This window comes from Leptopilina heterotoma, unplaced genomic scaffold (genome assembly GCF_015476425.1).
Source record: "Leptopilina heterotoma isolate Lh14 unplaced genomic scaffold, ASM1547642v1 Lhet_77, whole genome shotgun sequence".
NCBI classification, from domain to species: Eukaryota; Metazoa; Arthropoda; class Insecta; order Hymenoptera; family Figitidae; genus Leptopilina; species Leptopilina heterotoma.
Genome location: NW_025111177.1, coordinates 94,080 through 115,803, shown reverse-complemented (window position 1 = coordinate 115,803; position 21,724 = coordinate 94,080). Strand labels below are relative to the sequence as shown.

Sequence of the window (21,724 nt, the reverse complement as noted above, 5' to 3'; positions counted from 1 at the left end):
TCGATTATTTTCAAAATTCAATTATTTCTAAAATTATTTGTAAAAATTATTTGTAACTTCTCCAAAATTCAATTATTTTTTTAAAAGTTTTTTTTACTAAAAGTCCTTTTTCAATCAATTATTCTTAATAATTAAATAATAATAATTGAATAATAATTATTAATAAATAAATAATTGAATTTTTATTTTTTCTCAAAATTGCAATTATTTGTAACTTCTCCAACATTCAATTACTTTATTTATAGAGCTTTTGACAAAATATTCATCTACAAATCAATTATTTTCAATAATAATTTAAATATATATTAAAAAATTTAACTAATTTCAGAAGAATTTCAATTTTTATCTGAAAATTGTACGAAAATTCAATTATTTAAATACATATGAAAAATTTATTGAATAATAAAAAAACGTTATAAAACGTTTCTTAAAATTAAAATTCTTTCGACGACTTGTAAAAAAAATTTTTAAAAATGATTGCCTTTTTCAAGAAATTTATTTAAAATTCTTTAAATAATTAAATTCAAGTGAAAAATTTTATTTTTTGTAGAAATAATTGAATTCAGGTGAAGAATTTTACAAAACCTTTTTAAATAATTCAATTGTCTGTCAAATTTGTATTATTTATGTAAATAATTGATTTTTGTTAATTATAAAGATAATTGAATTCTAGCTCAAGAAATTTATTAAAAGTTTTAATAATAATTGAATTTCTGCGAAGAATTTTCTTATTTATAATCAAAATTAAATTCTCGGTAAGAATTGTATTACAATTTTCAAAAATAATTGAATATCTACGAAGAATTTTATGAAATTTTTTGAAAATAATTGAATTTCTGCAAAGAATTTTTTTATTTTTGGAAATAATTAAATTTATTCGCAGAATTTTTTATTTAAAATAATAATGAATTTTTTGAAGAACTTTTATTTTGAAAGTCATGATAATAATTGAATTTTTGAAAAAAAAATTTGTTATTTTCAAAAATAATTGAATATCTGCAAAGAATATAACAAAATTTTTCAAAAATAATTGAATTTATATATTTCTACCTATATAAATTTTTTGAATAAATTTATAAAATTTTTTGAAAATAATTAAATTCTTGCTAAAAATATTGTTATTTTTGAAAATAATTGAATTTCAGCTAGGAAATTTATTAAAAGTTTCGTAATTAATTGAATTATTTAAAGCAATTTTATTGAAAATTATGTAAATAATTGAATTTAGGCAAAAAATTTTGTTATTTATAAAAATAATTGAATTCAAGCTTAGAAGTTTTCTAAAAGTTTTTGAAAATAATAATTGAATTCTAGCCAAGATTTTTATTAAAAGTTATAAAAATAATTGAATTACTGTGAAGAATTTTATGAAAATTTTTGAAAATAATTTAATTCTTTAGAGAAATTTTATTAAAATTTTTAAAAATAATTGAATTTTTGAAATGAGTTTTATTATTTTTTGGTAATAATTGATTTCTTGTAGTGAATATTGTTCTTTTTGAAAATAATTGAATTTTGCAATGACTTTTATTTTTTTTGGAAAAATAATTGAATTCTAGCGAAGAATTTGATTAAAATTGATGAAAATAATTGAATTTCTGGGAAGAATTTTATGAAAACTTTTGAAAATAATTTAATTTCTGTGAAGAATTTTATTACTTTTGAAAATAATTGAATTTTGCAGAGAATTTTATTAAAATTGATGAATAGAATTGAATTTGGGTGAAGAATTTTATGAAAATTTTTTAATTATTTGAATTTCTGCGAAGAATTTTATTGCTTTTGAAAATAATTGAATTTAGTAAAGAATTTTATTAAAATTGATGAAAATATATGAATTTTTGGAAAGAAATTTGTTCTTAAAAAATTAAATTAATTTTGGAATTTTCAAGTATATAATTATTCTTTAAATAATTTATAAGTAATATTTTTATGATAGTTCTTGAAGAATTAAGTTATCAAAATCCTAATGTGGGATCGGAAATTTCGGCTGAAATCGCGATTCGTTACCCAAGGGGGCCGATAGATTACGCCACAAAATTTAAAAATTGAGATTGCCTAATCTATCAACACACGATACAAATTTGAAGAATAATTCCCAAGAATAAACGGAGAGAATGGGCAAAAAAAAAATGTTTCTTCGGATCAATTTTCCCAGTGTGGAACTTGAGCTTTTGATGAAAAGGAAGCACAAGAATGCTAATTTGCCACGACAAGGGGTTCATTTGCCAGTTTGGAGAATTCTGTTTAACTTGAACTAAAGGTGCGAGAACAATTAGAACACAAGTTGAAACGGGAGTATAAGTTGGGAAATTCCAAAGTCGGCAAACAATTATCGTTCTTGGGTGAAAGTTTCGTGTGTTTATCCTAGGAATCAAGGGAGGGGGGAAAAGGATTTTCTCGAGAAGATGTCTCTCGAGGATTATACTTACGGATTGGGATCCTGAAGAAGTGAGGCAAGTGTTAATGCGTTCACCCATTGGTTCATGCTCTCTCGTGTCTCCGCCGCGAAATGGTAGGTTCTCATGTTCGCGTGCTCGGCCTTGAAAGCGAACTTCTTGTTAACTTTATCCTCCGGCCTGCAGACTGTCACCCTGTACGATGGCAGTAGAATCGAGCCAAGTAGTTTTTCCTCCTCGGGACCTGTAAACAGAAAATTCCACATAATTTTCCCAACTTTCAAAAATATTCCTAAAATAAACGAAATTTTTTTCTAATCCAGAAATAACAAAAAAAAAAAAAAAACAAAATAGAGAAAAACAAAATCAAAAAATAATAAATCTACCAAAAATTGCCAAACATAATTCTTTTTGGTTAAAAATGACTTAAAATTCATTTTTAAAAAATTACTAGTTTCATCTAGTAAATCAAAAATTTAAATTTAAATCAAAAATGTTTGGTTTGGCAATAAAAAAAAGCCTGAAGCAGAGTTGTCACAAAAATTTAATTTTGTCTTTCTCTGACTTTTCCCAGAATTGAAGGGCTACATAAAATAAGGGGACGAACGCGAGGCTTGGAAGGGATACTACCAGTCGGGTAGCAGTGACAAGCCTTGAGCCGCTCGCTGCTACCTGACTGATATTATCCCTTTCAACCAAGCGTTCGTCCCCTTATTTTATGTAGCCCTTCAATTCCAGACAAAATTTTGCCTTTTCCCCTGACGCTAAATAATATTTTAATTTGAAACCCTTACAAAATTCAATTATTTATAAAAATTCAGACTATAATGCTTTTAATATTCAGTTATTATCTGAAATTTTAACTGAAATTCATTTTTAAATCAATTTTTATTATAAAATTCTACGAGAATTCAATTTTTTAAATACAAAAATTGTTAGGATGTGCGAGTGAGTGTAGACGAATTTTATCGAAAGAAAGTATTTATTAAATGTATATTGAGATTAACAAATTACAAGGAATGTAGTTAAACACGAGGTGAATGAATAAACTGATCGGAAGATTCTTAATGTGTGAGTGTTTTAAGTGAAAGTAAAAGAAAGGCGATTAAAGCGCCACACTGAATCTGAATATTAAAGTTCTGAGTAAAAATGTCGTAAGAGCGCGAATTACAATTCCTAACAAAAATAAATACTTTATTGAATAATTAAATATTTCTTTAAAATTCAATTCTCATAAAGAATTTTATCAATTAATTTTCTAACAATAAATGAATTTTTTCGACAAATTTTCATAAAATTTTGAAGTTAAATTACATTATTCTAGAAATTTATTTGAAATTACAAAAAAAAAAAAAAAAAATTAAAATCCTGCGATGTGTTTAATTAATTGTGAAAATAATTCAATTTCTTTCAACGATTTTTATTAAAATTTTTACAAATAATTCAAATTCATCTCTGATATTTATTTTTTATAAAAATAATTGAATTTCTGCGAAAAATTTAATTACTATTTCTAATAATAATTGAATTTTTACAAAGATTTTTATTATTTATGAAAATAATTGAATTCTTGTAAAGAGTTTTATAAACCTTAATTTTTTAAATAATTGAATTTTTAGGAATAATTTTATTAAAATTTCAGAAAATAATTGAAATTCTGTTATGAGTTTTATTATTTATGAAAATAATTGAATTATTGCGAAGAAATTTATAAAAAATTTGTAAATAATTAAATTTCTACAATGAGTTTTAATATTTATAAGAATATTTGAATTTCTGAGAAGAATTTTATTATTTATGAAAATAATTGAATCGTTGCAACGAATTTCACTGAATTTTTTTCGAATAATTAAAAATCCTACAAAAAGTTTTATTATTTATGAAAATAATTGAATTCTTGTAAAGAATTTTTTTATTTATGGAAATAATTGAATTCTCGCAAAAAATTTTATTAATATTTTTAAAAATAATTGAAATTCTGCTGTGAGTTATATTTTTAATGAAAATAATTGAATTTTTGCTAAGAATTTCATTAATATTATTAAAAATAATTGAATTCCTTCGGAGCATTTTATTATTTCTAAAAATAATTGAATTCTCGTAAAGAATTTTATTAAATGTTTTTTAAATAATTGAAATTCTGATATGAGTTTTATTTTTTATGAAAATAATTGAATTTTTGTTATAAATTTCATTAATATTTCTAAAAAAAATAATTGAATTCACGCAAAGAATTTTATTAAATGTTTTTTAAATAATTGAAATTCTGATATGAGTTTTATTTTTTATGAAAATAATTGAATTTTTGTTATAAATTTCATTAATATTTCTAAAAAAAATAATTGAATTCCTTCGATGAATTTTATTATTTCTAAAAATAATTGAATTCACGCAAAGAATTTTATTAAATGTTTTTTAAATAATTGAAATTCTGCTATGAGTTTTATTTTTTATGAAAATAATTGAATTTTTGTTATAAATTTCATTAATATTTCTAAAAATAATGAAATTCCTTCGAAGAATTTTATTATTTATGAAAATAATTGAATTTTTGTGAAGAATTATATTAAAATTTTTGTAATTAATTGAATCCCTGTAAAAAAAATTATTATTTATGAAAATAATTGAATTATTGCGAAGAAATTTATAAAAAAAAAAAATTGTAAATAATTGAATTTCTGCTAAGAATTTTGTTATGTATGAAGATAATTGAATTGTGACCAAGAATATTATAAAAAATTTGAATAATAATTGAATTCTAGCGAAGAAATTTGTTATTTAATAAAATAATTGAATTCCTGTGAAATTTTTATTATTCAAGAAAATAATTGAATGTTTGCGTAGAATTTTATCAAAATTTTTTTTAAAAAAATTTAATTGTTTTGGAAAATTTTATTAAAATAGTAGATATTGAAAATCTTTGAATTAAGGAAAATTTTCCAGTACGTTTTATAGGAATCCTTGACTTTTTCCTGATTTTCCTGACCAATTCTACTTTCCTTGTCTTTTCCCTGATTTCCCTAACCAATTCTACTCTTCCTGACTTTTTCCTGAATTCCCTGACTTTCCTGTAGTGTGGCAACCCTGTAGAGGAAAAAATAGAGCGCAATAACTAGAGGAAAATAATATTATAGAAATGAGATATTACTTGAGGAGAGGAGAAAAGATAAACCAGCAGTGAAGTTAAGTAGCGTTTCGGGAAAAGTTGAACAGAGTTTGAAGAAAAACAAGATGAGTAAAAACGGATGCGAGAGAGAAAGAGAGAGGAAGAGAGTTGGCGTTTCCCTTTAAAGTTTGGCTCGTAAGTTTCGTAGGCTTGTAAATATTTAACCCTCGACGAAAGCTCGTCTACTACGCTTGGAAGCTAAGGAAAGTCAAGGTGAGGTGCTTTTGCATCTCAGTCATTAGCGATGCAGATGTTCATGGAAGCGAATATCTTTTAAGGCTTCTCATAGTAGAAGCTTTATTAATAAACTTCAACCCAGAGCGCGTGTATGTATCCTTTGTGTGACTCTGTAGAAATTTTCAAATTTTCAAATTTTCGCCTCTATACATTCACTCACTACTACGACAAACAACTAATAATATTATATGGTTGAAAATAAAGTCTAAAAGCCTATTTTTACCGATATTCATTGGAAAATGGAAACGCTTCCTCAAATTCTTAGTTTGCTGATTTTTTAAGTTTGCATGCAAACTTAAAAACTCACAGGGCTCGGATCGTCTTTAAGACTCAAAAAAAGTCGCTTTAGTCGCATAAATTTACAACAAAAGTCACAAAAAGTCGCATAAAATTTCCAAAAAAAAGTCGGAAAAAAGTCGCATGAAATTTTAGAAAAAACGACAAAAAGGAAACATGAAATTGTCAAAATTGTAAAAAAAAATCACATTTCTCAACAACAGATACATTAATATCAAACAATCCGATATAAAATTTTAAAAAATAAAATAAAATTCATAGCAAAATTTTAATTAGTTAATTTTAACATTTTTTTAAAAAAAAATTCTCTTTAACATATCAATTATTTTTATAAATAATGAAATTCTTCTCCGTAATTCAATTATTTAAACAAAAATTTAATAAAATTCTTGTCAAAATTTCAATTATCTTTATAAATAATAAAATTCTTCTTTAAAATTCAATTATTTTCAAAAGTAATAATATTCTTCGCAGAAATTCAATTATATTCAAAAACTATTTTAAATTTTTCCTCAAAATTTTATAAATAATAAAATTCATCATAAAAATTTAATTGTTTTTTTTAAAGTTCTGATAAAATTCTTTGCAAAATTCAATTATCTTCAAAAATAATACAATTCTTTACAGAAATTCAATTATTTTCAAAATTTTTTTTTAAATTCTCCTCAAAAATTCAATTATATTTATAAATATCAAAATTCTTCTGCAAAATTCAATTATTTGCAAAGAATTTTAATAAAATTCTTGTCAAAATTTTTAATTATCTTTATAAATAATAAAATTCATCCTAGAAATTCAATTATTTTTAAAAGTATTAAAATTCTTCGCAAAAACTCAATTACATATTTTCACAAATTTGAAATAAAATTCTTCTTATGAATTCAATTATTTTGAAATATTAATAAAAATATTTGCAATAATTCAATTATTTTAAAAACGTTTATTAAAATTTTACCCAGAAATTCAATTATCTGCCAAAATTACTAACATTATTCACAGGAATGCAAATATTTTTTAAAATTAATAAAATTTTTTACAAGAATTTAATTATTTTTAAAAAAAACTTTAAAATTCTTGGCAGTATTTTTTTTTTTATAAATTAATAAAATTCTTGAAAGGAATTGAAATATTTTCAAAAAATAATTGAACTCTTCGCATGACATCAATTATTTTCGAAAATTCATCAAATTTATCGTAAGAATTCAATTATTTTCAATTATTACTAAAATTCTTCTCAAGAAATTCAATTTATTTTGAAAAATTTTGATTAAATTAATGATAAGAATTGAATTATTTTGAATACAAAATTTTAATTAAATTTCATTGAAAACATTTAATTACTTTCAAAAATTTTAAATCAATTCTCTACAAGATTTCAATTATTTTTATAATGAACAAAATTTTCTTCGCGGAAGTTTAATTATTTTAAGGAATTTTAATAAAATTCTTCGCAAAAATTTAATTGAATTTTCGACAGGAAATAAATTTTTTTTCAATTATTAATAAAAATCTTTGCAAGAATTCAATTAGTTTCATAACTTTTAATAAAATTTTCGGCAAAAATTCAATTATTTTCAAAAGTAATAAAATTCTTCGCAGAAATTCAATTATTTTCAGAACTTTTTTTTAAATTCTCCTTAAAATTTCAATTATCTTTTGTAAATATCAACATTATTCTACAAAATTCAATTACTTACTAATGTTTTATAAATTTGTTCCCAATAATTCAATTATTTGCATAAAAAATAATTTAAAAATATTTTTTTTTTATAAAGTCTTACAATAATAATTATAATGATTTTATCACTCGGTCATGTTTTATAATCAATTTTTTATAAGTTGTTTAATTTCAAAAAGTTTTGAATTTGAATGTTTGGAAGGATTTTAATTCCTATGGAAAAATTATAATTAAATATTTATTTAAAAAAGAAGTTATTGATGTTTTCGAAAAATTTGAAAGAAATTTGTAAATAAATAAATGTAACAGAACATTTTTTTTGACTCAAACTTTTTACTTTAAGTTTAACAAAATTTTTTAAATTTCATTTTTTTACAAATCTCGAAAAAGTCGATTAGTCGCATTTTTTCACAAAAAAGTCGAAAAAAGTCACATTTCCTTAGAAAAGTTGAAAAAATTCGAAAAAGTCTCACAATCCGAGCCCTGAACTCATGAAACTAAGAATTTGAGGAAGCTAAGATAATTTAGGAAAAACTGAGAATTTAAAAAAAACGTTCCAATTAATATCAATAAAAATAAGTTAATAAATAAAATTGATTAATATCAATAATAATTTGAGGAAGCGTTGAATGCATTCATTGGGAATGAAAAAAATAGAAAAGAAGCGTCTCTAAGAATTGAAGAAAGAGAAACGTGGACTGGTATAAATATTAGGTCAATTAAATACAAAGAGAGTCGAACATCAAAGGAGTTTGGATATTTGAGACTCGAATGGAAAAAAGAGGGAATCTTTATACACTTTTATGTTATCCTTCTAGCGCGTGTGTATAGCTTTTACTTTCAGAAACATTGATTCATCAAAAGGATAGAGGTACTTTTTTAAAACTCTAACGAGAGCACAGGTGAATGGATCGAACAAAAAAAAAAAAAGAAGAAGAAGCTTTGGAAAGCTCGCTTCGGGCGCAAAAGTGTGGGCTTTCGAGTGATCTGCATTATTAAAGGGCTTCAGCAGTCGTCTGCTTTCCTCCTTTTACCCCCACAACATATAGGTACTTATTCTGCTTGCACTTCGAAGCGAGAACTTTGTGAACGTTCTCTATAAATTTTTCAAAACATAACTTACATAATGGAAAATGAATATTAATAGATTAATATTCGTTATTTCATCCGCCTTTCTTAATTTTTTTTCAATTTTTCAAAACTTTTACTTTCTATCAAATAACTTTTCTTACTTTCAAGTTTTAATAGTTTCGCACTCATAAAAAAACTACAATTAACTTCTTTTTCCATAACGCAATCATAAAAATATTTGGTAACATTTTTTGCGCATTTACTAAAAGATACATACTGTTTTCTTTTTTTCACAATTTTCATTAGTTTAAATTCCCTGACAGTTGAAATCAAAAAATTAAAATTAAAAATTCTCAGAAACATTTCAAGAAATAGAAAAGAAAGAATTTAATAAAATTCTTTGAAATGATTTAATTATTTTCAAAACAGCTTCGAAATTCAATTTTAAACCTTTTTGGAACATTAAGAGAGCAGGAGAAAGAGAGGTCGAGCAAAAAGAGAAAAAAATTTGTAGATTTAGATCCAATTTAAAGAAGGATTTCTCAAAAATTGCAAAGTTTTCAAATTTTTAATAAATCCTCTCCCGGGGGGAAATAATTTTCGAATTCTAATGAAGAGCCCTATATGTCATCATAGGGCTTAAAATTGCGGAAAGTTGGGAAAATTTGGTACTAAATTCAAAACTCAAGAGAGAACATTCAAAAGGAGTACAAACGAGAGATGCATAAGTTGCGAGTAATTTAAAGGAAGTTGGCTAAAACTAGCTTTAAGATCTCGTTCCCAGCAGATGTCGTCAACGGCGTGTTGTAATTTGCTCGAACAACGCTACATCAGAAAACTGGTTCAATTACTGTCCGCACAAAGCCAACAAATTTTTTTTCCCTTTTTCGATGCATTTTTCTACTATTGACTTGCAAGTTGCAACTATAGATATTTTAGCTAGTTTAGTTAAAAATTGTAGAAAATAATTGAATTTTTGTATTTTAAATTCTAAATAATTTAATTCTCGTAGAACTTTAGGAAAATTATTAAAATTAATTGATTTAGAGATAAGGTTTAATGAAAAATTGAAGAAAATAATTGAATTTTGGAGAAGTTACAAAATAATTGCAAAAATTCAATTATTTTCAAAAGTGATAAAAATCTTCGCAAAAATTCAATTAAGTTTAAAATTTTTGAAAAATTATCGTCAAAATTTCAATAATATTTACAAATAATAAAATTCTTCTTCAAAATTCAATTATTTTCATAAATTTTATTAAAATTCTTGGCAAGAATTCAATTATTTTTTCAAAAATTTTATAATATTCTTGGCCACAATTCAATTATTTTCATAAATAACAAATTTCTTCAGTAGAATTCAAATTAATTCAATTATTTTCAAAAAAAATTTCATAATAAAATTCATCGAAGAAATTCAATTATTTTTAGAAATATTAACGAAATTTTTAGCAAAAATTCAATTATTTTCATAAAAAATAAAACTCATAGCAGAATTTCAATTATTTTTGAAAATTTTAATAAAATTCTTGGCGAAAATTCAATTATTTTCAGAAATAATAAAATTCATCGAAGGAATTCAATTATTTTTAGAAATATTAATGAAATTTATAACAAAAATTCAATTATTTTCATAAAAAATAAAACTCATAGCAGAATTTCAATTATTTAAAAAACATTTAATAAAATTCTTTGCGTGAATTCAATTATTTTTAGAAATAATAAAATTCATCGAAGGAATTCAATTATTTTTAGAAATATTAATGAAATTTATAACAAAAATTCAATTATTTTCATAAAAAATAAAACTCATAGCAGAATTTCAATTATTTAAAAAACATTTAATAAAATTCTTTACGAGAATTCAATTATTTTTAGAAATAATAAAATTCTCCGAAGGAATTCAATTATTTTTAATAATATTAATGAAATTCTTAGCAAAAATTCAATTATTTTCATTAAAAATATAACTCACAGCAGAATTTCAATTATTTTTAAAAATATTAATAAAATTTTTTGCGAGAATTCAATTATTTCCATAAATAAAAAAATTCTTCAAAAAAATTCAATTATTTTTTAGAATATTAATGAAATTCTTAACAAATATTCAATTATTTTCATAAAAAACAAAACTCACAGCAGAATTTTAATTATTTTTGAAAATTTTTAATAATAAAATTCTTCGAAGGAATTCAATTATTTTTAGAAATAATAATGAAATTTTTTAGCAAAAATTCAATTATTTTCTTAAAAAATAAAATTCTTCATAGGATTTCAATTATTTAAAAAAATTTAATAAAATTCTTCGCGAGAATTCAATTATTTTCTTAAATAATAAAATTCATCGAAAGAATTCAATTATTTTTGTAAATAATAAAAGTTTTTTCAAGAATTCAATTACCTTCCTAAATAATTAAACTCATCTCAGAATTTTAGCGTTCATTTTTTTTAGAAATATAATTGAATTTAGAAAAGGTTTCAAGTTAAAATCTTTGAAATTTCGAAAAATTTATTTAAAAAAAATCAATTCTGTAGAATTGATTTTTTTTAAATAGTTTAATTGAATTGTTTTCGAAATTATTTGAAATTTTTATCTTCTAATATAATAATTGAAGAATTTCCGATTAATCTAAATTCTAAATTTCGTAAAATTGAATTGTAAACAAATAGACTTGAAAATTTGCAAAAGAAAACTTTTTTAAAAATTATTAAAAAATAGTTCATTTAAAGAAGAATTTATGTTAAAAATTCTATAAAATAATAATTGAATTGAATTGAAATGATGAAAATAATTTTGAATAAGTTACTCTATAGAAATATTTCGGGAAAAAAAACTCACCTTTGTAATAAAAGAGGCAATATTCGGAGAGGACGAACCATCGTTTCTTCCAGAGCATGAGGCCCTCGGATCCCTGTTTGTAGAGCCATCCCTGAAGAGCGACGGGGGCAGAAAGTGGCCTTTTTGCCGCAGGTGATCTAAGACCCTGTGGACCACTTTTCCTCCGCACCCCCGATATCGCCGAAGTCCCATCGCCTCCTCCTCCTCCTCCGCCCTTAATTCGCACCTGGCCCGATGCAGGCGACGAGGACGCCTGGACATTCTGCAACTAAAAAGTTTTTTCCTCTCTTAATAAAATCTCTATTTAAATCTAGTTTTCATTTTCCCAGGAAATTAAAAAATCAAACTTAAAGTTTTTACTGAAATTAAATATTCTCACAATAACATTTGTCTTCAGTTTAAAAAATCAGTCATTTCAGTCATTTTTGATAAAAAAATAAAAAATTTCAGTTACTTTTGATAAAAATAAAAGAATTTCAGTCATTTTTGATAAAAAATAAAATAATTTCAGTCATTTTTGATGAGAATGTAAAAATTTGTTAAAATAGTGGTTGAAGTTCTCCACTTGAGAACGCCAAGGTCACCACCAGGTGGCAAGAGAAATTCCAAGAATCTCAACTGCCACCTAGCGGTGACCTTGGCGTTCGCAGGTGGAGAACAGCGTCTCCATATTGAATCTCAATTTATTCGTTAATATTCGTATTTTTATTATTTACGATCAGAATCTAGAGAGTTAATAAATAGATTAATTTTTTTAATCTAGAGAGTTAATAGTGGTATAGAAAAAAAATTCTTAAAAAATCTATCAAAGCACATGGCGTGAATCACGGAATGAAAGGTCAATAAGTGGTAATTGAAACAAGCAAAAAAAAATTGAAAGGTTTCTTCGAAAGTCAAAAGTAGCGTTGCAATTTTCATTTCCTATCACCTATAGTCGATCGAATCGTATAACTACCACAGTGAGAGATTGAGTTATACGAGACTTTTACTTTATCTTTCGATTTCTCTCTCTCTCTCTCTAGACGCACAATAAAACGATCTCATCCCATCCCCAGCCTCAAGAATATCTTATCTTCCTCCATTTCCTTCATTGGTTCCCTCGATTCCTCTCATAACGGTCTGTCAAACGAGAATGTCGGTAATTCGATGGATTAGGTTAGGTTAGACTTTGCAGCGTATAGACCACGGAAACGATTGGTTGGCTTGATTGCAAAATCGATTCCCGTCTACCTATCTGTCTATCAATCTGTCTCTTAACACGCGCCCCAGTTATAAGCTAGACAATGCCCTTTATCTCCGATCATAAATTTCCCTAATCGTAGGTATTCATCCAGGGTATGAAAAAACTTGCCCAAGAATTCCGCCTCTCTCTCTCTCTCTCTCTCTCTCTCTTTTTTTTTTTTTCATAAATTAAAAAGTGCACCAGACGTGTTAAAAAAAAATTGATAATTATTTTTTGTTGCATTTTATTTCAAGTCGCAGTTTTTTCTAAGGATTTCAATATTTTTCAAAAGTATTTTACTTTTGATCAATTAACTTTTCTTGCTTTTTTAATAAAATTTCCACAGGAATAATTCAATTATCTAAAAAAACAATTACAAAAAAAAAATTTGTTTTCAAAAAATTTTCGACAAATTTAATTATTTATAAAAGTTTTTCTAATAATCTCTGCAAGAATTCAATTATTTCTACAAATAATAAAAACTTCTTAGGAATTCAATTCTTTTCAATACAATTTTAATAAAATACCTCAACAAGATTCAATTATTTTTTAAAATTTTAATAAAATTCTCCGTTAGAATTCAATTATTTTCAAAAATAACAAAACTTTTCACAGAAATTCAATTGCTTTATAAAAATTTTTCTCAATAATTCAATTATTTTTTTACATAACAAAATTCTTCTAGAGAATTCAATTATATTCAATATACAATTTTAATAAAACTTCTCGACAAGATTCAATTATTTTTTAAAATTTTAATAAAATTCTCCGTTAGAATTCAATTATTTTCAAAATTTTTTTAAAAATTCTTTGCAAAATTCAATTATTTTCAAAAATAACAAAACTTTTTACAGAAATTCAATTGTTTTATAAAATTTTTTTCGCAATAATTCAATTATTTTTCTAAATAACAAAATTCTTCTTGAGAATTCAATTATATTCAATACAATTTTAATAAAACTTCTCGACAAGATTAAATTATTTTTTTAAATTTTAATAAAATTCTCCGTTAGAATTCAATTATTTTCAAAATTTTTTTAAAAATTCTTTCCAAAATTCAATTATTTTTAAAAATAACAATACTTTTCACAGAAATTCAATTGTTTTATAAAATTTTTTCGCAATAATTCAATTATTTTTCTAAATAACAAAATTCTTCTTGAGAATTCAATTATATTCAATACAATTTTAATAAAACTTCTCGACAAGATTAAATTATTTTTTTAAATTTTAATAAAATTCTCCGTTAGAATTCAATTATTTTCAAAATTTTTTTAAAAATTCTTTCCAAAATTCAATTATTTTTAAAAATAACAATACTTTTCACAGAAATTCAATTGTTTTATAAAATTTTTTCGCAATAATTCAATTATTTTTCTAAATAACAAAATTCTTCTTGAGAATTCAATTATATTCAATACAATTTTAATAAAACTTCTCGACAAGATTCAATTATTTTTTTTTATTTGAATAAAATTCTCCGTTAGAATTCAATTATTTAAAAAAATTTATGATAACATTCTTTATAAAGAATTCATTTATATTTATAAATCATAAAAGTTTTTACAGAAATTCAATTATTTTAAAAATTTCCATAAAATTCGTTGCAAGAATTCAATTATTTTTCTAAAATTATTTGATTTACAATTATTTTTCAAATATATTATCTTCATAAAATTACCAAAAATAATTTAATTATTTAATAACAATTTAGATAAAATTCTTTGCAAACATTAAATTTATATTCATAGATTATAAAATTTCCACATGAATTCAATTATTTACAAATTTTTTTTTATAAATTTCTTCGCAATAATTCAATTATTTTCATAAATAATAAAATAATAATAAGTCAGGAATTGAATTATTTATTGAACATTTCAATAAAATTCGTTGCAAGAATTCAATTATTTTTATTAAATTTTAATAAAATTCTCCGGCAGAATTCAATTATTTCCAAAAATTTTATTACAATTCTTGACAAAAATCCAATTATTTTAATAAATAACAAAATTCTTCTCTGAAATTCAATTATTTTAAAAAATGTTATTAAGATTCTTGGCAGAAATTCAATTATATTTAAAAATAACAAATTTCTCCGATAGAATTAAATTATTTTCAACAATTTTGATAAAATTCTTTATAATGATTTCAATTAGTTTCAAACAAATTTTACATTAATTCCATTAAAGAATTTAATAATTTTCAAAAATTTTAATATAATTTTGGGCTGAAGTTCTATTATTTTAGAAATTTTATTAAAATTCTTGGCAAGCATTAAATTATTTTAATAAATAACAAAATTCTTTCCTGGAATTTAATTATTTTCAAAAATTTTATTAAAATTCTTGTCAAAAATTCAATTATTTTCAAAAATTTTATGAAATTCAATAATTTTCAGAAATAATAAAATTTCCACAGGAATTCAATTATTTAAAATACAATTTTCATTAAATTTTCAAAAAATATCAATTATTTAAAAAAGTTTGTATAATATTCATTGTATGAATTCAATTATTTCGAATAAATATTAAAAACATCGCAGGAATTCAATTATTTTTATTTAACTTTTTTTTATTTCTATTTAACTTTTTTATTTAACTAAATTTCTATTTATCTTAAAAAATATAATGTAATTTCTTGCAATAATTCAATTATTTCCATAATTATTGAAATTCTTTGGAAAAATTCAATTATTTTCAACAATTTTAAATAAAATTTGTCCCAAGAATTCAATTATTATCAAAATTTATAATGAAATTCTTCGAAAAATTCAATTATCTAAAAAAATGTTTATAAAATTCTTTGCAAGAATTCAATTATTTTCGTAAAGTTCAATTATTTCCATGATTTTTTAGAAATATTAATGAAATTTTTCGCGAAAATTCAATTATTTAAAAAAAATTTAGTTTTAAAGTTTTAAACAAATTTTAATTGAGTTCTATTAAAGAATTGAATATATGTTCAAAAATGTAATATAATTTTAAACTGAAATTAAATTATTTTTAAAAATTTTATTAAAATTATTGGCAAGCATTCAATTATTTAAATAAATAACAAAATTCTTTGTTGGAATTTAATTATTTTCATAAATTTTCTTAATATTCTGTACAAAAAATCAATTATTTTCAAAAATTTTTTCAATTATTTTCAGAAATAATAAAATTTCCACAGGAATTCAATTATTTAAAATACAATTTTCATTAAATTTTCGAAAAATATCAATTATTTAAAATAGTTTGTATAATATTCGTCGTGTGAGAATTCAATTATTTCGAATAAATAATAAGAAAATCTCAGTAATTCAATTATTTTTATTTTATAACTCAACAATTTTAAATAAAATTTGTCCCAAGAATTCAATTATTGTCCAAATGTTTAATGAAATTCTTCGCAAAAATTCAATAATTATCTAAGAAAAAATGTTTATAAAATAATTCTTCGCAAAAATTCAATTATTTTCGTAAATTTCAATTATTTAAAATTTTAAATTATTTTAATTATTTTTTAGAAATATGAATGAAAATTTTTCGCAGAAATTCAATTATTTAAAAAAAATTGTAATATTCACAATATTCCATCTCTATGCTTTATTTTACATTTCATTATTTTACCGGAATATTTTTTCAAGATAAATTATTAAAAAGGAAACGGAAATATTTGAAAAAAGTATAGTCTCCTCTTGGATTAAATTTACTCGCGAGCAGTGTGTTTGTCAAAGAAATGTTAAAATAATATTTAGTTTCCAAGCATGTTGAAATTAATGTATATGTATAGCTTACTGCATAAATTTGAAGAAATAATTTCCTAAGGAAATTGTGAAAAATGATGCTTTGTCCTTTTTGATATTCGCCCCTTTTGACCCCAGGTCTTGTGTGTGTGTGTGTGTGTGTGTGGGGGGGGGGGGGACGGGTATAATATGAGATAGTGGAACATGAACTAGGATGCACTCTATGAACTTGTTGCTTACACTAAACCTATAAAATATACACACATGTATTTAGGACTTGGTGTGCGTATACAAAATCTCATTATAATGATGAACGGCATCATTACATGGCGACAGGACACGCTTCAGAGAATTAAACCGATGAATATGATCAAGCAAAGGCAGGGGCTGATTTTTTCTAAGTCTTTCTGAATAATAATTGCGTTTAAACATTTTTAATTTTATTAAAATTAAAATTAAAATTAACATGAAAAGAAACGAATGCAGTAATTTTTATTACTAACAAGATCGACTTTAATTCGCAAAAAAAGTCGTCACTTTCGTCGATTAAAAATAGAAAAGTCGATTTTGTCAATTAAAAATAGAAGAAAAGTCGATTTTGTGAATTAAAAATAGAAGAAAAGTCGAAAAAGTATTTTAATTAATTCGCCGTTGTCACAAAAATGTAATTTTGAATTTCCCTGATTTCCAAATTTAATTATTCAAAACTTGAATAGTTTTGTTAAATAAATATTCAATTATTATCTAAAATTTTAACTAAAATTTATTTTTAAATCAATTCTTATTCAAAAGTTCGAAAACAATGCAATTATTCAAGTACAAAAAAAAATAATTTATTAAATAATTGAATGTTTATGGAAATTGCATTTTCATAAAAAAAATTTATTAACTAATTTTTAAATAATTGAATTCTTTCAACGAATTTTAATAAAAATTTTAAGACTAATTAAATTTTTCGACAAAATACAATTAAAATTTTATGAAAAATAATTTCAATTCTGCGATGAGTTTTATTATTTATAAAAATAATTGACTTCCTATAAAGGAATATATTATTCATAAAAATAATTGAATTCTTGAGAAGAATTTTAATAAAATTTGTAAGAATAATTGCATTTTTCGAGAAATTTGTTAAAAATTGTATTAAAAATAATTAAAAACCTCAGATAAATTTAATTATTTAGGAAAGTAATTGAATTCTTATGAAAACTTTTAATATTTTTTAAAATAATTGAATTTTTGGAACGAATTTTATGAAATTTTTTTTAAAATAATTGAAATTCTCCAATGAGTTTTATTTTTTATAAAAATAATTGAATATCTGTGAAGAATTTCATTAATCTTTTTAAAAATAATTTAAATTCTACTAAGAATTTTTATTATTTATAAAAATAATTTAATTCCAGCAACGAATTTTATTAAAATTTTTATAAATATTTGAATTTCTAAACAGAAGTTTATTATTCATAAAAATATTTGAATTCTTGAAACGAATTTTATAAACATTTTTTTTTAAATAATTGAATTTTTGCGAAGAATTTTATTAATATTTCTAAAAAAAATTGAATTCCTTTGAAGAGTTTTATTATTTATTAAAATAATTGAATTCCTTTGAAGAATTTTATTGTTTATTAAAATAATTGAATTTTTGAGAAGAATTTTTAATAAACTTTTTAAGAAAATTAAAATTTTTCGATAAATTTGTTAAAAATTGTATTAAAAATAATTATAAACCTGAGATGAGTTTAATTATTTGGGAAAGTAATTGAATTCTTAAGAAAACTTTTATTATTTTTGAAAATAATTGAATTCTTGGAACGAATTTTATTAATATTTCTAAAAAAAATTGAATTCCTTTGAAGAATTTTATTAATATTTCTAAAAAAAATTGAATTCCTTTGAAGAATTTTATTAATATTTCTAAAAAAAATTGAATTCCTTTGAAGAATTTTATTGTTTATTAAAATAATTGAATTTTTGAGAAGAATTTTTAATAAACTTTTTAAGAAAATTGAATTTTTCGAGAAATTTGTTAAAAATTGTATTAAAAATAATTATAAACCTGAGATGAGTTTAATTATTTGGGAAAGTAATTGAATTCTTAAGAAAACTTTTATTATTTTTGAAAATAATTGAATTCTTGGAACGAATGATATTAAAATTTTAAAAAATAATTAAAATTCTGGTATCATTCTTATTTTTTTATAATTTAATTTTTGCTAAGAATTTCTTAATCTTTCTAAAAATTAAAATCCTACAATGAATTTTATTATTTATGGAGATAATTTAATTTTTGGGAAGAATTTTATTAAAATTGTTGAAAATAATTGAATTTTTTCATAGAATTTTAATATTTATGGAAATAATTGAATGATTTAACAAATTTTTAAATATAATTGAATTCGTTGATGAAATTTTATTAAAATTGTATTTAAAATAATTCAATTGAATATAAGTGAATGTTTTTAAATTTCTAATCTGAAATTATTCAAAAATTCAAGTTTTTGAATAATATCAAAATAATTTTTTGAAAGACAAATTGCTTTTTATTTTTAAATTATTATTCATTTATTTTTGAAGTTTCATTAACTTTTTGTTTTTAAATTTCCATTAATTTATTCTGCGAAAGTTTTATTGACTCATTTTTAAAATTCATTATAATTTTTATCAACAATCGCAATAAAGTTTAAAAAAAAATTGTTCGACGTCAATCAATTTGATGTAACGTGTTCAAAACACTGACCACTCTTGTGGTTCATTGTTTAATTAAAATGTGAGATAAAATCGTATTAAATTCAACAAAGGCTTGCGATTTTACCATGAGGGCTTCGAAAATTTTAATTGGTTTTATCTTTCAATATAGTAAAAACTCATTTGATCATTTTTTTTTATTGTAAACGAATTAAAAATAAATTCAAAAAATGCCTTAAAATAGTTAAAATAGAAGTAGAGCCTAAAATAAAAACATAAAATAAAAATTGAACTTCTAATAATAGGAAAATTGATTTTTCATTGTTTAATTATTAAAAGTTATTATTAATTTAATTATTAAAAATTATTATTAATTTAATTATTAAAAATTATTATTAATTTAATTATTAAAAATTATTATTAATTTAATTATTAAAAGTTATTATTAATTTAATTATTAAAAATTAATTCTTAAAAATAATTTTAAAGAAATTAATTGTTAATAAAAATGATAAAGAATTCTTATAAATAATTCATAATAATAATTATTAAATATTAATTGCTTCTTCATATGCGCATTTTTATTAGTCCGCTATAGATGCAAAATGTATAAAAATAATTGAAAAAGATAAATTTGATAACAGATTGAACTTACATACGGTGAAAATTTTATTAGCTGGAGAGTCAAAAATAGACGACTTGTGACGGTTTCATTTTTAAATGTTCGAATTTTAACATTCGGGAATAAATGACTAAAGTCAAAAAGAACGAGTAATATTTGCTTGACATATGAGGGATGGAAAAAGGGAAAAATTAACTAATTCATTATTTACTTTCATTAACTATGCATTTGTTTTAACGATTTTCTGTCAATTAATAGCAAGTTTTTTTTATAATATGCAAATTAATGTTTCTTTCTCCAACAGAAAAAGTATCCTTTTTCATTTTTTTTTCTCATTACCTTCTGCGAATACAAAGTCATATTGTCAATGACATATCGTAACCTATGTTATTAATGCGACTAGAAATCATGACCCTGACAGTTAATTATGACATAATTATAAATTATAAACAATGAACAATTATTAATTAAGTAAAATTTAAAAAAAAAATTGAATTATTTTCCATAAAATTTTACGAAAATTGAAAAAAGTAATTAAATTCTAATCAAAAATTCAATTATTTTCAAATAAAATAAAACTCATAGCAGAATTTGAATCATTTAAAAAAAATTTTAATAAAATTTTCATAAACAAAAAACTTCTTCGAAGGAATTCAATTATTTTCATAAAAAATAAGACTCATAGCAGAATTTCAATTAATTTAAAAATTTTAATAAAATTCTTCGTGAGAATTCAAATATTTTCCAAAAAAATAAAATTCTTTGAAAGAATTCAATTATTTTTAGAAATAATTATGAAAGTCTTAACAAATATTCAATTATTGTCATAAAAAATAAAACTCACAGCAGAATTTTAATTATTTTAAAAAATTGTAATAAAATTCTTCGCGAGAATTCAATTATTTTCATAAATAAAAAAACCCAAGAATCCAATTATTTTCATAAAAAATAAAAAACACATACAAGAATTTGAATTTTTTTTTTTAATTTTAATAAAATTCTTCAAGAGAATTCAATTATTTTCATAAACAATAAAATTCTTTATAAGATTTCAATTTTTTTTTTTTTTTTATCAAAAATTCAATTATTTTCATAAAAAGAAAACTCACAGCAGAATTTAAATTAAAATTTTTCGCGAGAATTCAATTATTTTCATAAATAATAAAATTCATCGAAAGAATTCAATTATTTTTAGAAATAATAATAAAATTTATTAGCAAAAATTCAATTATTTTCTTAAAAAATAAAATTCCTCAAAAGAATTCAATTATTTTTAGAAATATTAATGAAATTTTTAACAAAAATTCAATTATTTTCATAAAAAATAAAATTCTTCATAGGAATTCAATTATTTTTAGAAATATTAATGATATTTTTAGCAAAAATTCAATTATTATCATAAAAAATAAAGCTCATAGCAGAATTTCAATTATTTAAATAAAATTTTAATAAAACTCTACGCAAACATTAAATTATTTTTATAAATAATAAAAATTTCTCAGGAATTCAATTATTTATAAATTGTTTATAAATTTCTTTGCAATAATTCAATTATCTTCATAAATAATGACATTTTTACACGTATTCAATTATTGTCAAAAATTTAAAGAAAATTCTTCTAAAAAATTCAATTGTTTAAAGAAAATGTTTAATAAAATTCTTCACAAGAATTCAATTATTATCGTAATTAATAAAACTCATCGTAGGATTTCAATTATTTTTAGTGATATTAATGAAATTCTTAGCAAAAATTTAATTATTTTCATAAAAAA

The 21,724-nt window shown here is 21.5% G+C and overlaps 1 protein-coding gene and 1 long non-coding RNA gene across 8 annotated transcripts in view; one reads left to right on the top strand and one right to left on the bottom strand.

Annotated features, from left to right (window-relative positions):
- LOC122510889 overlaps positions 1–21,724 on the bottom strand; it is a 300,548-nt gene that overhangs the window by 206,439 nt on the left and 72,385 nt on the right. For all 7 annotated transcript variants that reach the window (XR_006302471.1, XM_043625834.1, XM_043625832.1 and 4 more), the window contains exons 4-5: positions 11,688–11,955; positions 2,433–2,643 (exon numbers count right to left, since the gene is read on the bottom strand). Coding sequence is in view for 6 of the 7 variants with exons in the window: in XM_043625834.1 (XP_043481769.1) it covers positions 2,433–2,643; positions 11,688–11,955 (479 nt within the window). In the remaining variant the exon portion in view is untranslated. The remainder of the gene's footprint in view (positions 1–2,432; positions 2,644–11,687; positions 11,956–21,724) is intronic.
- LOC122510892 overlaps positions 1–21,724 on the top strand; it is a 113,137-nt gene that overhangs the window by 71,476 nt on the left and 19,937 nt on the right. The gene's annotated exons all lie outside the window — the stretch shown is intronic.